General features: G+C 40.7%; 1 protein-coding gene across 4 annotated transcripts in view; it reads right to left on the reverse strand.

Annotated features, from left to right (window-relative positions):
• Window positions 1-15,147, reverse strand: part of LOC108983994 (histone-lysine N-methyltransferase ASHH2-like) — a 30,649-nt gene extending 15,502 nt beyond the window's left edge. The window contains exons 1-5 of one of the 4 annotated variants that reach the window (XM_018955800.2): window positions 14,952-15,147; window positions 11,734-14,782; window positions 11,317-11,470; window positions 9,640-9,806; window positions 9,426-9,505 (exon numbers count right to left, since the gene is read on the reverse strand). In XM_018955800.2, coding sequence (XP_018811345.2) covers window positions 9,426-9,505; window positions 9,640-9,806; window positions 11,317-11,470; window positions 11,734-14,530 — 3,198 coding nt within the window. In that variant the 5' untranslated portion in view covers window positions 14,531-14,782; window positions 14,952-15,147. Of the gene's footprint in view, window positions 1-9,425; window positions 9,506-9,639; window positions 9,807-11,316; window positions 11,525-11,730; window positions 14,783-14,951 lie in introns of all 4 variants that reach the window. The other 3 variants (XM_018955798.2, XM_018955799.2, XM_018955797.2) reach the window with 3 other exon arrangements.
• Window positions 15,148-15,938: the final 791 nt, after the last annotated feature.

The following is a 15,938-nucleotide window of genomic DNA, read 5'->3' on the forward strand; positions in this document are numbered from 1 at the left end:
GTAGTCAGGATAGATAAGTGGTTGACTATGCTGGAATATAAAGAATAAAGAACATGTACAATAAAACTAACAATATCAGGAAATCAACATCATTCACAGAAAAGTCATAAGTAGAGAATATTCCAATGACCATGAAAAGATAAAAGAATTAAGGCAATTGAGGATGATCTGAACCAGTAGTGAAATTAAACATTCCACACAGAGGAGGTAGAGAGAGAGAGTAATTGCATCAAGCACTATATTTTCTGCATGAGGGGAAAAAGAATATCACTTATTTGTATACAAATTTAAAGCACTGATCCTGTGAAGATAATAAATGTAAAGCAGATCACATTAACCAAAATCTATTGGTACCAGCTTCATTAGTTGGCTTCAAAATGCCCATCAAATTGCCAATTAAGTGTACCTTTTTTATTTTTTTATCAGTAAAGTGTACCTTTTTATTTAATATTTTAACAATGCAATTTAATTTGGTATGCCAAATTAAGATGTTTTTGGGGTTTCTTTTGGAGGTTAGAAAGAGCAATTTATGGCTCTGGTAGTGGCTATTGAAGCTAGCCGTTCGAAATCAGCCACAAAACAGGATAGGGAACTTAAACGTTTAACGTGTTCCATCAATTATGATGTTAAGGAATGGAGTAGTGGAAGGGATAGACCAAAAGGGAAGGGCAAGTTAAGCTTTTTATGAAGCCCAAGATTTTATCTTGGAACATACGGGGACTCAATGATAGAAATAAACATCTTCGTATCAAAACCTTATTGAGGATGTGGAAGGGTGATGTGGTATGTCTACAAGAAATAAAGTTGCGTCTATTAGATAGAAATATTGTGCGTAGCTTATGGGGATGCTTGCATTTGGGCTGGTCTTATTTGGCCTCATTGGGAGCCTCAGGTGATGTTTTATTAATGTGAGATAAAAGAGTGGTTGAGGCGATTGAGGAGTGTGTAGGTGAGTTCTTTGTTTCGATTTTATTCAAAAATGTGTGTGATAGATAGGAATGGGCTTTTGTAGGGTGTTATGGTCCAAATAGGGACTGTGATAGGCGAAGGTTGTGGGAGGAATTGGCAGGTATATACTCATTATGGGATGTGCTGTGGTGTATGGGAGGTGATTTCAACATTACCCGCTTTCCTAGTGAACGTTCAGGGCATCATCGGCATTCTAGGGCCATGGAGGAATTTTTTGAGTTCATTTTTTATCTAGATCTTATGGACCTTCCCTTGGTGGGGGGTGAGTACACATGGTCTAACGACTGGGCTTGGTCGAAGTTGGATAGATTCATTGTCTCTCCGTCATGGGAAGCTCACTATCCAGAAGTAAGTAAAAAAAGATTAGCTCGAGTCAGTTCAGATCATTTTCCCATTCTCCTAGATTGTGGGGGCATTCATAGGGGCCGCCGATACTTCAAGTTTGAGAACATGTGGCTAACAGCGAATGGGTTTGTAGATACGGTGCATGCCTAGTGGGCATCATATCAATTTAGTGGCACGCCAAGTTTCATTTTAGCAGCCAAGCTTAAGGCTCTAAAACAAGATCTGAAAAAATGGAGCTTAGAAATTTTTGGTCACACAAACAATCAGAAGTCTACTTTGTTGGAGGAATTGCAGGAGATAGAGGGTAGGGAATTATTGGGAGATGCCTCGGAGGAGATATTAGTGAGGAAGGGAATGGTGGTGGCAGAGTTGGAGAGGGTTTTGTTGTCAGAGGAGATATCATGGCGTCAAAAATCCAGGGCTCTTTGGTTGAAAGAAGGGGATAGGTGTACAAATTTATTTCACAAAGTGGCTAATTCACATAGTTGAAACAATGCTATTAAGTCACTTCATTCTGGTATTCAGGTGTTATCCTCTTCTCCAGAATTAGAAAATCATATTGTACATTATAATGAGACTCTTCTCACCGAATCGGCAAATTGGAGGCCGAAGCTTGATGCTTTGTCTTATGAAGCAATTGATCCGCAATATGTGAGTGTTATGGAGAGACCGTTCAATGAAGAAGAGATTTTCAAGGTCATCACTGGTACGGCTAAGGATAAAGCGCCAGTCCCGGATGGTTTCTCAATGGGTTTCTTCCAAACTTGTTGGGATGTAGTGAAAGGTGATGTTTTACAGGTGTTCAATGAATTCCATGCTTTTCAGAAGTTTGAAAAATCCCTTAATGCGACTTTTATTACCCTCATCCCCAAGAAACACGAGGCTTCAATTATTGAGGATTTTCGTCCAATAAGTTTGGTTAGTAGTATTTATAAAATTATTTCGAAAGTTCTTGCCAACCGGCTTAGTCCAATGTTGGAAAATATTAAAACGCACTACAGATGCTTGACAGAAGATCTCAACAAACTTGTATTCTATTCATATCTCATGACACAAACGTACATGATATTTATAGAGTGCAGATTACATTGTATTGAATAACAGAGAATATTCTAGAAGATAGGCAATCAGTTATTCCTTGTGAATGACGTGGCTAGAGGGTGATTTCTCTACTATGCTTCTCGGTTGCTCATGAGTCTGTCCAGAGTGCATTACTGAGTCAATTGCTGAAGTTGCCTTAATATCCCCCCTCGATTCAAGCGGGACAGATAGTATTGTGAGACTTGAGCGAAGTGTAGAGAACCTTGCAGCAGAGAGCGGTTTGGTAAAAATGTCAACTAGCTGATCTTTACTTGAAACAAAGGAAACTTTGAGCATCTTGGCAGCCACTCGTTCGCGCACAAAATGAAAATCCAATTCAACATGTTTAGTTCGAGCATGCATAACAGGATTAATGGAGAGATATGTGGTCCCAATATTATCACACCATAAGGTGGGAGGTGTGTTAAGAAAGACTCCAAGTTCTTTTAACAAGGACTGAAGCCAAATTAATTCACAAGCTGTATTTGCAACAGCTTTGTATTCTGCCTCCATAGAGGATCTAGCAACAGTGGGCCCCAAGATATAAGATGAGATCCAAACAGAACACAAAAACCTCCAGTTGATCTCCGGTCATCAGAGCAACCAGCCTAGTCTGCATCAGAGAAGGCCGTGAGTGCAAGAGAGGAAGTGGGTGAGAAATGCAAGCCAAGTGTGGATGTATGACAAAGATAACGAAAAATCCTCTTGACCGCCTGCCAATGAGGAAGACGAGGGGAATGCATGAACTGACAGACACGGTTGACTGCAAAAGAAATATCAGGGCGTGTGAAGGCAAGATAATGGAGGCTACCTACAACACTACGGTAGAGATGTGGATCTTCAAAAGAATTTCCATCAGAGGCTATCAGCTTATCAGAAACAGACATAGGAGTGCTGACAGGTTTGGAGAGGTGCATATTATTCCTGGCTAAGAGGTCAGAGATGTATTTAGTTTGTGACACATAAAGACCCGTAGCATCTCGAAGGACCTCTAGACCTAGGAAATAATGTAAGGCACCCAAATCCTTGACCGGGAATGCTAAACTCAAAGCCGATATGAACTCAGTGATTAAAGATGGTTGAGATGCAGTAACCACAATATCATCAACGTAAATGAGGACATAAATTGATTCACTAGAAGCAGAGTAAATAAACAAGAAGGAGTCAGATTTAGAACCAATAAAACCAAGTTCTAACAGTTTAGTACTCAATTTAGAAAACCAAGCCCTAGGGGCTTGTTTCAAACCATAGATGGACTTACGCAATTTACAGACATAAGAAGGGAATTCATAATGAACAAACCCTTGTGGTTGCTGCATGTAGACGTCCTCCTCCAGGTCCCCGTGCAGAAAGGCATTCTGGATATCAAGTTGATGGAGGGGCCAGTTATGGTGCACGGCAAGAGACAGAAGAAGATGAATTGTGCTGGGTTTAACAACCGGACTAAAAGTCTCGGTGTAATCTAAGCCAGCTTGTTGATGATAACCCTTGGCGACCAGGCGAGCCTTTCGCCGCTCAAGAGTACCATCAGCGCGCCGTTTAGATTTGAGGACCCATTTGGATCCGAGAACATTAAAGCTTGGGGAAGGTGGAACAAGTTCCCATGTGCAATTATGAAGAAGGGCTTGAAACTCTGTGTTCATGGCAAGACGCCATTCGTGGAACTTGAAAGCTTCGGTGAAAGAGGAAGGATCTTCAGGCACGGGAAGTGATTCGGTGAGGGAGAGAGAGGGTTTTGTGGGCCACAGAATAGTGCCATCCGAGCGTACAAGAGGCCGATAAGTATGAGCTTGAGAACGGGCAATCATGGGATGGGGAAGAGGAGCACGAGGTGAGGGCGGAGAGGAAACGACAGAAGAAGAGGGCGAGGTATTAGGGTTTGTATCTAAGGAAGAGGGTTCATTGAGAGAAGGGGATAAATTCGATTGAGTGGATGGGTTGGACGGAGGTAAGGGAGAAGTTGGGTTAGTGGGCTCAGAGAGATTTGAGGGAGGACCAGTAAGCGAAGGGGCCTTTGGAAATGGGAGGGGCTGTGAACCGGGGGAATGGGAGCAACTGGATGGGCTATCCAGATTTTGAAATGGAAATTGTGTTTCTTCAAAAATGACATCCCGAGACACAAAAATTTTTTCAGAGGGTAAATGTAAACAGTTGTACCCTTTATGGTCTGAAGTATAGCCCATAAACACACATAGTTTTGACCGAAAATCCATTTTGTGGTGATTAAAGGGCCGTAGGTTGGGCCAACATGTAGACCTAAAAACACGTAAAAAGGAATAGTCGGGAGGGTGACCAAACAAAACTTGGAAAGGTGATTTGTTATGAAGGATGGGGTTGGGCATTCTATTGATAAGGAAAACAACAGTCTGAAATGCCTCAGTCCAATATGTGTTGGGAACAAAGGCATGAGCTAAGAGAGATAAACCGGTTTCAACAATATGTCTGTGAAGTCTTTCAACTGTGCCATTTTGAGCATGGGAATATGGACAAGTAATGCGATGAGATATGCCAAACTGTTTGAGTAAAGAATGGAGAGGGCGAAATTCACCACCCCAATCGGTTTGGATGGAGATGACATTAGAGGAGAAGGAATTACTGACATATCTTAAAAATGCAAGAAAAATGGTAGACACATCAGACTTTGTATGTAATGGAAAATACCAAATATATTTTGTGTAATCATCTACAATAGAAAGATAGAATCTGTGGCTAGAGGTGGACAGCACAGGCGCTGGACTCCAAACGTCTAAAAACAGTAAATCAAAAGGTTTGTGGGAGCGTGATGGAGATGAAGGATGCGGTAAGAGATTTGCCTTGTGAACATGATGGACATGAGGAGATCACAGACTTATTTGCAACTGGAAGCTGAAAACTGGAAATAGTAAAGGAAGTCATGCATGGGGAGGGATGACCCAAACGAGCATGCCAAAGCTGTGGAGTGGTGCGTTCACCAATGTAAGCCAGGGGAGTGGAGATGGAAGAAGAAGATGGTTTGCCAGCCGTGGGAAGCACATAGAGGCCATTTCTAACGGATCCCTGGAGCAGCACTGCCTGTGTACACAGATCCTTCACAAGAAAACCAGAAGAGTTAAATTCAAAATAAACAGAATTGTCCAAGCAGAATTGACGCACAGATAAGAGATTCCGTGTGATATTTGGAACATGCAAAAGTTTAGTGAGAAGAAATTTTCCAGTGGAAGAAGAGAGATTAGCCATGCCAGTGTTCGAAATCGGAAGTGAGGACCCATCACTGATGCAGACTTGATCTGGACCATGATAAGGGTTGGAGCCAAGATTGAGGTTGGACAGCTCAGCTGCAAAGTGATTAGTCGCAGCTGTATCCGGGAACCAATCTGTGTTGGAAGAAGAAGAATGAGGCAGAGCAGTGTAATGAGCAGCTAGAGCAGGGGATGGTGAAGCTTGATAACTCTGATCAAATCGAGAGTAGCAGGAGATAGCCGAGTGTCCTGTTTTGTTACAAATTTGACAAGTAGGACGAGAAGACGAATGAGTAGAGAAATGAGAAGAAGAGTTGGGATTTGAGCGACCAAGGCCACGGCCACGACGAGGTGCACGACCGCGACCACGATAGGGTGCATAAGAGGGAGAGGGTGGTTTGACAGTAGTATTATTTGCAGAAAGATTGGTATTAGACAGTAGAGACTCGGTTTGATGAGTGAGCCGAGACTCATGATTGAGCAAATACGAGTAGACTTGAGATGGAGAAAGAGAATCGGGTCTGGTTGTGATAGAGGTAACAAGTGACTCATAGTCAGAACTAAGGCCAGCTAAGAGATATGTAACGAAATCAGAGGGAGGAAGTGGCTTCCCAGCGGCACCAAGAGAAGCTGAGAGCGAAATGGCTCTGTGAAAATATTGAGTGATGGACTCGGAACCTTTTTTAAGAGTGGCTAATTTGTATTGGGTTTGCATGATATGGGCAGAAGTCTGAGCAGAAAACATTCCATATAGTTGCATCCAGATTTCACGAGAAGTTTTGCAGTCAAGAACTTGAGAAAGTATTGTATCGGTGAGTGAGGAGTTGAAAACCGAAATAATGATTTGGTCTTGGAGACGCCATTCTTGATAGGCGGGATTTGGTTCATTATCAATGGTGGTAGGAAGCTCAGCAATGGTGCCATCAATATAACCAGACAACTGATAACTAGTAAGAAAGGGTAGAATCTGGGCCTTCCATAGAAGATAGTTGTCGATGGAGAGCTTCTGAGTGATAAAATGGGTCGCAGAGGTGAGAAGGGTGGGATTTTCAGAGCCCTGTCGTTTTTTTGAGCTCATGATGTAGAAGAGGAAGAAAGGGACGCTAGTCCTATTTGGCTCTTGATACCATATTAAAACGCACTACAGATGCTTGACAGAAGATCTCAACAAACTTGTATTCCATTCATATCTCATGATACAAACGTACATGATATTTATAGAGTGCAGATTACATTGTATTGAATAACAAAGAATATTCTAGAAGATAGGCAATCAGTTATTCCTTGTGAATGACATGGCTAGAGGGTGATTTCTCTACTGTGCTTCTCGGTTGCTCATGAGTCTGTCCAGAGTGCATTACTGAGTCAATTGCTGAAGTTGCCTTAATAGAAAATATTATATCCAAGCCTCAGAATGCTTTTATTCGTGGGAGACATACTCTTGATTCGGTGCTTAAAGCAAATGAGAGCCTCGATGCTAGATTGTGGGAGGGAAGCCCAGGTATTCTATGGAAGCTGGACATGGAGAAGGCTTCTAATCATGTGAATCCTCTTGTACTGGCTTGAGAGGTGTGGCTTTGGAAATAGGTGGATTTCTTGGATGAGGCATTGTATTTCAACTGTCCGATTCTCAGTTTTAGTTAATGGCACTCTTACTGGTTTTTTTTATAGCTCGAGGGGTTTGCGACATGGAGATCCGTTATCTCCTCTTCTATTTGTTATCGTTATGGAGGCATTGAGTAGGATGGTGTAGGCTATTGTTGATGGGGGTTTCTTATCGGGTTTTAAGGTGGGTAATGGTTCTGGTGGCCCATTTATCATCTCACATCTTCTTTTTGCAAATGACACTCTGGTATTCTGCGAAGCGGATAGCAGTCAGGTCTAAACTCTAAGAGCATTGTGTTACTTTGCTTCAAAGCAGTGTCAAGGCTTAAGGTGAACCTTAGCAAATCTGAGATGGTACTAGTGGGTGAGGTTCATAATATCCGCAGTCTTGCAAGTCTTTTGGATTGCAGGTATCCTCTTTTCCAATGAAATATTTGGATCTTCCGTTAAGAGCATCTTTCAAGAGTAGATATATTTGGGATGGGGTGGTGGAGAAGATAGAGAAAAGGCTGGCGGGATGGAAAATGGTGTATTTATCAAAAAGGGGGAGTCTTACTCTTATCAAGAGCACACTCACTAACCTACCCACATATTTCTTATCTCTTTTCCCTATGCCTGCAGGGATGGTGAATAAGATTGAGAAACTTTTTAGGGCATTTTTATGGGGAGGCCTAGGGGAGGAGAAGAAATTCCACCTAGTTAGTTGGAAGATGGTATGTGCCCCAATTGTGAATGGTGGGTTGGGTGTTTGCAACTTGAGAACCTTTAATAAAGCACTATTGAGGAAATGGCTTTGGAGATATCATCGGGAGGGGGGAGCATTGTGGAAGGAAACTGTAGATGCGAGATATGGTGTTGCATGAGGTAGATGGTGTTCCAACGAAGTGAGAGGGGGGTATGGAGTCGGGTTATGGAAGTATATAAGGAAGGGGTGGATATGTTTTAAAAATCATATTCGCTTTGTAGCCGGTGAGGGTAACCGAATCTGTTTTTGACGGGATATGTGGTGTGGAGATCAGACTTTAGAAAGGGTTTTTCCGGCTTTATATCGTATTGCAGCTAATAGAGAGGCTTCAGTGGCTGATGTGCCGTTATTTTCTCATGGATCGCATCAGTTAAATATTCTATTTAATAGGAATTTTCACGATTGGGAACTAGATATGGTTACTGACTTTTTCAGCCTATTACATTCCTCGGGGACTACTAGGGCACAACATGATAGCTTGAAGTGGAGGTCTAAGGATCATAAGTTATGTACTGTTAAGGTGTATTATAACCTTTTGATAACACAGGACCATACTCCATTCCCTTGGAAGAACATCTGGAGATCTCGTGTGCCTTCCAAAGTTGCTTTCTTTGTTTGGAAAGCCGCCCTTGGGAAGATGTTGACCACGGACAATTTGAGGAAGAGAGGATGTGTTGTGATGGATTGGTGCTACATGTGCAAAAAGAATGGAAATTCGGTGGATCATCTCTTACTACATTGTGAGGTAACAAGGGTGTTGTGGGATGAGATCTTTCGGAGGGTTGGTGTCGCTTGGGTAATGCCTTTGAGGGTGGTGGATTTGATGGGCTGTTGGAGGAAATTGCAGGTTTGTCGTCAAGTGGCAGCAGTATGAAAGATGATTCCGTTGTGTATCATGTGATGTACTTGGATGGAAATGAATGCGCACTGTTTTGAAGACAAGGAAAGCACAGTGGTGGAGCTAAAGAATTTCTTTCTAAATACCTTATTGCTTTGGTTTTCTACTATTGTTTTAGTTGGGGATAATATTCATGACTTCTTGTCTTTAGTTCATCGTTCTTAGAATGTATTTAGGTGCTCTGTGGTATACTTCCTGTGTACATAGCTTAGGCCTTTTCATTAATAAAATTTATCTTCTACGTATCCAAAAAAAAAAAATTGGTATGTCACAGGACATGCCAATCCACATAAACAATAACTTATATATATTTCATTCAATAGAAAAATAATTCTAACAAATTAGACTAGTTAAAATGGAGGCAATGTTGAAATGTTTAGTGCAACAATTGGATGTTGAAAACTAATAGAGTTTTTGCTTTGTTAGCAGCATAGATTATGCTGCTCAATTACAGTACATATCCTATTTAAGGAGAGCTAGAGTCTGGAAGATCTACTGAAAAATGATACATGAGTATTGAAATGAAAAATAGCCCAACAATTCAAATTAAATGTCAATTACATACCTCGTCAATAGTCTGAGTTTTACGCCTACGATGCAAAAACTCATTAGTAGAAATACGCTTAAAAGTTGACTCTTGGTAACCTGAGGGCAATAAAAAAAAAGTGTCACAAATCAGAAAATATAAAAAGAAAAGGATGGCATGACCTCAATATAATCCTGGCTTCAAGCTTGTATTTTAACTTACCAATCCTCTATCACTAGCAAATACCACATACCTGTTGAACGCTTACATTCCAATCCCTTATATTTTATAGGTGCATCATTAGAATCTTCTTCACCAGAGGCATCAGATATATCCAACTCTACATTAATATCTGCATTTGACTTCTCTTGAGGTATTGAGCAATCAGCAAAGGCTTTATCCAGGTTGTCCTTACATGTCCTTTAAATATAAAAATACACAAAGCAAAATCAAATGCTCAATTCTAAATATAAGTTTGAAAAGACAATAATATACTGGAATGGATATTAACTATGTACGCCTTAAAAGTTGAAGGTAGTACATATAACATACTGAAATGATGGACCACTAATGATTCCATGTATTAAAAGTGAGAGGCAAAAATATATAACAAATAGAAATAATGAATTGCATCTGATTGGATGTACAAGAGTACTTAAATGAATGAAATGACATCTTCAGACTAAATGGTACCAAACAGTTTCGGAATGGCAATGAGATTTGGAAGTTCTGAAACGGGTGAACTCCAACCAGCAAGGAGAAAACTCTCTTGTGCCCAAGAAATTCATTGTTTGAAACTTTATATGCCTAGCTTCATTTTAACTCTAGCTCCAAGCATTTTTCTTCCATGAGAAGCAGACACTCCTAATGAAATTCTCCTCCCCCTTAAATGAGATTTATAAAATTATAGGAATGGGTTGCCATTATGGTAAGATATCATATTATTGAATGACCTCGCTTCAAACGCCCCATGCTTTGAAGGGGCCCAACAAAGTTTGTCTTCACCATTCCTTCTCAGCCTCCCAATCTTGTGCAACTCTGGATAAATCCAAATCCCACCAAGAAAAATCACTAGGAAACTGCAAGTGACCCACCACAAAAGCTTCCTTAAAACAAGCACAGTTGAATAACTTCGTTTACTAGAAATGGGCTTCCTTACTAAAAACATTCGGTGTCCAAATCCTATTGAAGGCATATCCCAAGCCAAGATTTTTTTTTGCATAGCGTGTCCTGTGTAAAGTCCTGACTAAATCTAGAGGGTATACAGATCCTCGGCAAGGAGTTTCCTGCAAGTGCACATAGGGTACATCAAGGGAAATTTCCCACAGTTTGATGATCCCTAGATATTGTTTGCACTCAAGATTTCAAACCTTAGACCTGGAGGGAGTATACCATCAAGACCAGGCTTTGACCACCTGAGGCAACCCCTAGAGGTTAAGCATATCCCGAGCCTAGATAAAGCCTGTGTGATAGGACATTTGACATACTGAAGTTAAAGAATTTCCAGTATTATCTAGCTACATCATGAGAAAAGTGTTTGCTTGCCTGGGCTTTCTTTTATTCAATTAGTCAATAAATCATACTTGAGTTCAGAAAATTTTCAGCCATCTCTCATGGATTGAAAGGATGTAATTGCCAGCACCAAACCAAACCTGAATAGAATCAAGTTATTCACATATCTTCCCTACCAAGTGATTTCATCCCAAACGTTTTTTGGTAAGTAATCACTAAGCCTTTTTACCCCAAACTATAGATAAAAACTCATCAAAGATACTGTCTCAATGAAAAAAACATGTATGACAATCTACTTATAAAAAAAATGTATTAGAATCTAATACAGTGACAAAGATGTGAATACCATGCTTCTTAAGGTTTCTACACTACTATAGAACATTTGTAATGGTAAAGACAGGTATAAAAGATGGTGTACCATGTGCAATTTGTTTTATCAATTAAATCTGCAAGCAGAGCTGGTATACGACGCCATTTATGACACACGTCACATAGAACCCAGGCCTTACGGGGGGGTGGATGCTGCTCCTCTAAGCCACCTGGTACCACGTCCAAGTTAGATTTGTTTGTGACTGCAATATTGTCACCAGTGTCAGTTTTTCCAACGCTATCAAGATTGCGATCACCTACAATATCAAGTCATGCTACGTAAGAAGCAGACTTTGAACTGCCTAATTTAAAAGTATCTCAAAGGGAAGAGTTAAACAACATCTATTGCTGAGCCCGTGTACATGGTGACGACACATTTACAAAATTATTATACATTCAGGGGAGACATTGCCAGTCCTAAAAAGGATAAAAAAAAAATACATGGCCACAGGCAGAGTATTACCACCTTCTGGCTGACTTTCCACTTTGTGAAAGATTTTATTACAAACAACCTTCTCCTCGACTTTGCACTTATTGGCAGACTTCGTCTGCTTCTCCCTCTTCTGTCTACGCACGTTCCCTCTCTTGTCAGCTGATTCAGAAGCTTTGGACCTGCCTTTGCTCACTCTACCAGATTTTGAAAGTTTACACCCCATAGCTTTCGTAGGAGGAGGCAAATTCTTGGAATCATGTGACTCTGACATTTCAAAATCAACAGGTAGGATGGAACGCGTTTTGGCTTCCATAGCACTTTCCTCTTTCCAAGCCTCTCCAAGCATTCTGTGTTCCGTCTCTTTTGGAAAAACCAATGGTTCCATAGACAATTCCTTGTTGCTTGATGAGTTGCCTGAAGCAATTGCGCTAGTTAGCGCGGTGAAAATCTCTCTAGAGCAAAGTCTATCGCCCATATGTTGTCTGCATCCTTGTTTCTTCGATGTTTTAGCTTTGTTTATGCAAGTTGGACCAGGTGGTCCATCCTCCAGAAGAGAGTTACGTGAACGAGGGATCCTGTTCTTCTTACCCCTCTTACTTTTAGTATGATGTTCTTGAGCAGCAACATCTTTGGAGGAACTCAAAAGAGCGTCATGCAAATCTAAATGATGTCTTGTAGTGACTTGGGCATCTGGAGTCAAATTGATAACTTCTGAATCAGGCGAAGTTCCAGAATCTATACACCTATTCCCAATTGCCCCTCCCAATGCATCGACCAATACATGGGAAGGAACCCCAAGATAATTGTCTGCATCACCAGGTGCCTTATCTATAATATTGGCTCCCTCAGTGTCTTTATTTGCAAGTTGTCCATCTTCCTGTGATTTATCTTCAACAGCACTGGAAAATTTCGGAAGTTCTAAACCTGCTCCAGAAAACAAATCAGTCCCATAATCACAAAAGGTAACATTGGAGGATACTGAAGTATCAACAAACTTTGGATCTATATTGTTCAGACAACTTTGAGCTGCTACTTTTCCCACTTTAACCTTCAAACGAACACGACTAGTTGAAGCACGACAATTTCCCCTTGACCCTTGTGAGTTTCCACTTGCTTGCCTCTTGTTCTGCTTTCCACTTCGTCGGCCACCCCTTGCTTTTCCCAGTCCTTGCTTCTGTACTTGATCGACCCCATAGATCCCATTACTCCGCTCAAAAAATTGTGTGATATTCTCCAATGATCCCCAAATAGAAGAACGAGCTGGTTTTGACAAAGAGCTTCTTTTCAGTCTTGCAGCCTCCAAAACAATTTTGATACTTCCACACGGGTGTAGAACATGGGATGTGTTCTTGCGTTTCTTTTCAGCCCTCTTTTTATTAATCTTTTGGCTTGATTTATTTCTCTGGCCCTTCCTTCGAGAAGATGAGGACACAACTTCAGGACATTTGGTTTCAAAACCACAACCAACACCAACAGTATCTTTTCCTTCATTATCTGTATGTCCAGAACATTCAGCCACACTGCTAGAATTAATAGAAGCAATAATATCCTCATCTGTCTTGTCCTTTGATGTATTAGGATTGGCAATACTAAAGGGTTGACAAGATGGGGGAGAAATTGATTTCTCAAAAGTACAGTTATGAGTTATATTGGCAGCACCCTCCTTTAAATTGCAGGAATTTTCTTCTAATGGTAATATAGTGGTACAAAGTTCAACAGTTGTAATATCACTTTTATCCTCCACAACCTTTGGAACCCTTTCTACATAGACACCACAAACACCATTATCATTCTTCCAATCATTTTGTTGGGCAGAGATACTTGGTAATTCAGACGTATGTGAACTTTCCAAGGCCCTTTGGCATTCCTGTGGAGGCAATACTTGAAAGGATGTATCAATATCACTTGTTCTTTGAAAAATCCCACTAACCCTTTCTACAGAGAGATCGCCAACAGTCTCTTCATCACTCTTATCACACTTCTGCTCAACATTGCTCGCCGAGTCACCTGCATGTAAAACTTGCAAAGGAATTTCACCACCCTCTGAAGGCGAAATCCAGTTGCGAACATCAGCTTCTGTACTTTCTGACACATCACTTTTCTGGTCCATAACCTCCAAAGGAAGATCACCAATGTTCTTAGTGTCCTCCTGCTCCTGCTCCTGCTCCTGCTGCTGAGCATAGCCGTTTGGGAAATCAGTCATTGGTATTAATTCCAAGGGCATTTGACGACCGTCTGAAGAAGATATTTTATTATGAGCATCAGTCTCTAACCCAGCTAAATCACCACTCGTCTCATCGATAGCCTCCATGACACCTGGAGATGAAACGCTGACACTCCTATTATCTATCTCATCCAGTTGAGCAAAATTCCCCTGTGAACCAGTCATCTGTACAGACACGAAGGGCGTTTCACAGTCATACTCACCTTGAGATCCTCTATTCTCTAGGCACGATGCACCATTTTGAGTCTGAATCTCAATCATACAGTCCCCCCTTATACTACATTCACTGCCCTGTACATTCTCCAGCATCAAATCGCGCACATTCTGTGTCTCAATCACCAACCCATCGCTATCAGTAGTAAAAGCCTCCTTCGCCTCCGTAATCTCACTGGAGCTCACACCAGTATCACCAACCATACAAAAATCCGGGCACCTATCCACAGCATTTGGGGGGTCAGCCTTAGATTCAAACAATCTGTAAGCCACCCCCAAGCCAGACCGCTGCTCCGATACACATGGCACTGAAAATTCTAGGTTCAAATTCTGCACAAGAACTGACCCACATAACGGTTTCTCTATTATAGCCAAATTTTCACATGAGCCCATCTCAAACTCAACAAATTAATCATAATCCAATGCAAACCCAGTACTTTATTGGAAAACCTGATCGATATAATATTCCGAAACCAATTATAACCGGGACCCAAAAAATGCAATGCCCCAATCACCGTCCAATCAAGCCGTGACCCTGTTAACAATCACCAAACTGCTTCAAATTCAAACAAAACCATAAAATCAGTACCTGCAACGAAGCCGTTTGAATTCTAACGGCATAGAGAAAACCCTAGAAAAACCACTCTGCACATTTTAAAAAAAAAAAAAACTGAAGTCAGATTGTAACCATAATGCGGTTACTAATATCGACATATGTATACACATGGAGATTAAAAAATACAAAAACAAAGCCCCACCAATCCGAAAAAGAACAAAAATATGACGCGCAAATAGAATTGAGAGAAGCAAATACCTGTGCACCGTGCTGGCAATAGATTGAAAGCAAAAATAACGAAACAAACAAAATGGGTTTCCTATATTATGCTATCTCTTCCTTCTTCCTTTCAGCGCGCGCGGCGCGAGCGAGAGCGAGAGAGAGAGAGAGAATTGGTTGGGGTGGGACGTCGGGGTCGTCGACAAAAACGGTCAGAAGAAAGCAGAAAGAGAGGTCTCCGACCGGTCACTAAATTCTGAAGCTGACGCTGCAGATAGACCGTTTTAGCCCTCTAGAACCAATTTCTTTAAGATTGTCTGCGTGGATTTTGGGACTTCGACGACACGTGTCCTACAAGGGCTTTCCAGTCACTGCACTTTATATCATTGTCTTCGACCTTCTTTCTCTTTTATATTTTATATTTTTCACTTTTTGTTTGTTGGCATCAATTGTCAAATTCTTTTGAAGACTTTGAGAAAGTCATAAAACAATGAATGAAAAGCTCCTTTTATTTAATTAATTTTAAAATCTAGAATAAAAGAAAAACGTAATATATATCAAGTAAAAAAAAACGAGTAAACTTGATTAAATTTATCTAACTCCCTTGGTTAACATCGTATTTTTTATACCTTTGGATTAAGTTCTAGCAATTCAAATATGAAGAATTGGGTTTGTAAAAATAGAGAAGAATACAATTGTGAAAGAGTAGCCTTGGGGTCGGAGCCTCCGATATCAAAGTCAGTAAAATTTCTTAAAAATTTGTAAATAAGTAAGAGAGTATAGAGATCAAAGAGATCAATTTCTCATACTTGAGATTTGCTATTTATACTAGAAGTCTAGAGGGACAAATCGTGTCTGCCCCTATAGAATCCATGTCATTTGTAATGTTCCTTTTGTCATAATCTTTTAATGCGGTGTGATTCCGCGACAGCATCATTAATGTGACGTGTAACTCTGGTAGTAGTGTTATTAATACGGCGCGGTTCCCTGATTTGCTTTATCTTTGGTAGTATATTGATATTCTCA

Source organism: Juglans regia, chromosome 6, assembly GCF_001411555.2.
Source record: "Juglans regia cultivar Chandler chromosome 6, Walnut 2.0, whole genome shotgun sequence".
Taxonomy (NCBI): domain Eukaryota; kingdom Viridiplantae; phylum Streptophyta; class Magnoliopsida; order Fagales; family Juglandaceae; genus Juglans; species Juglans regia.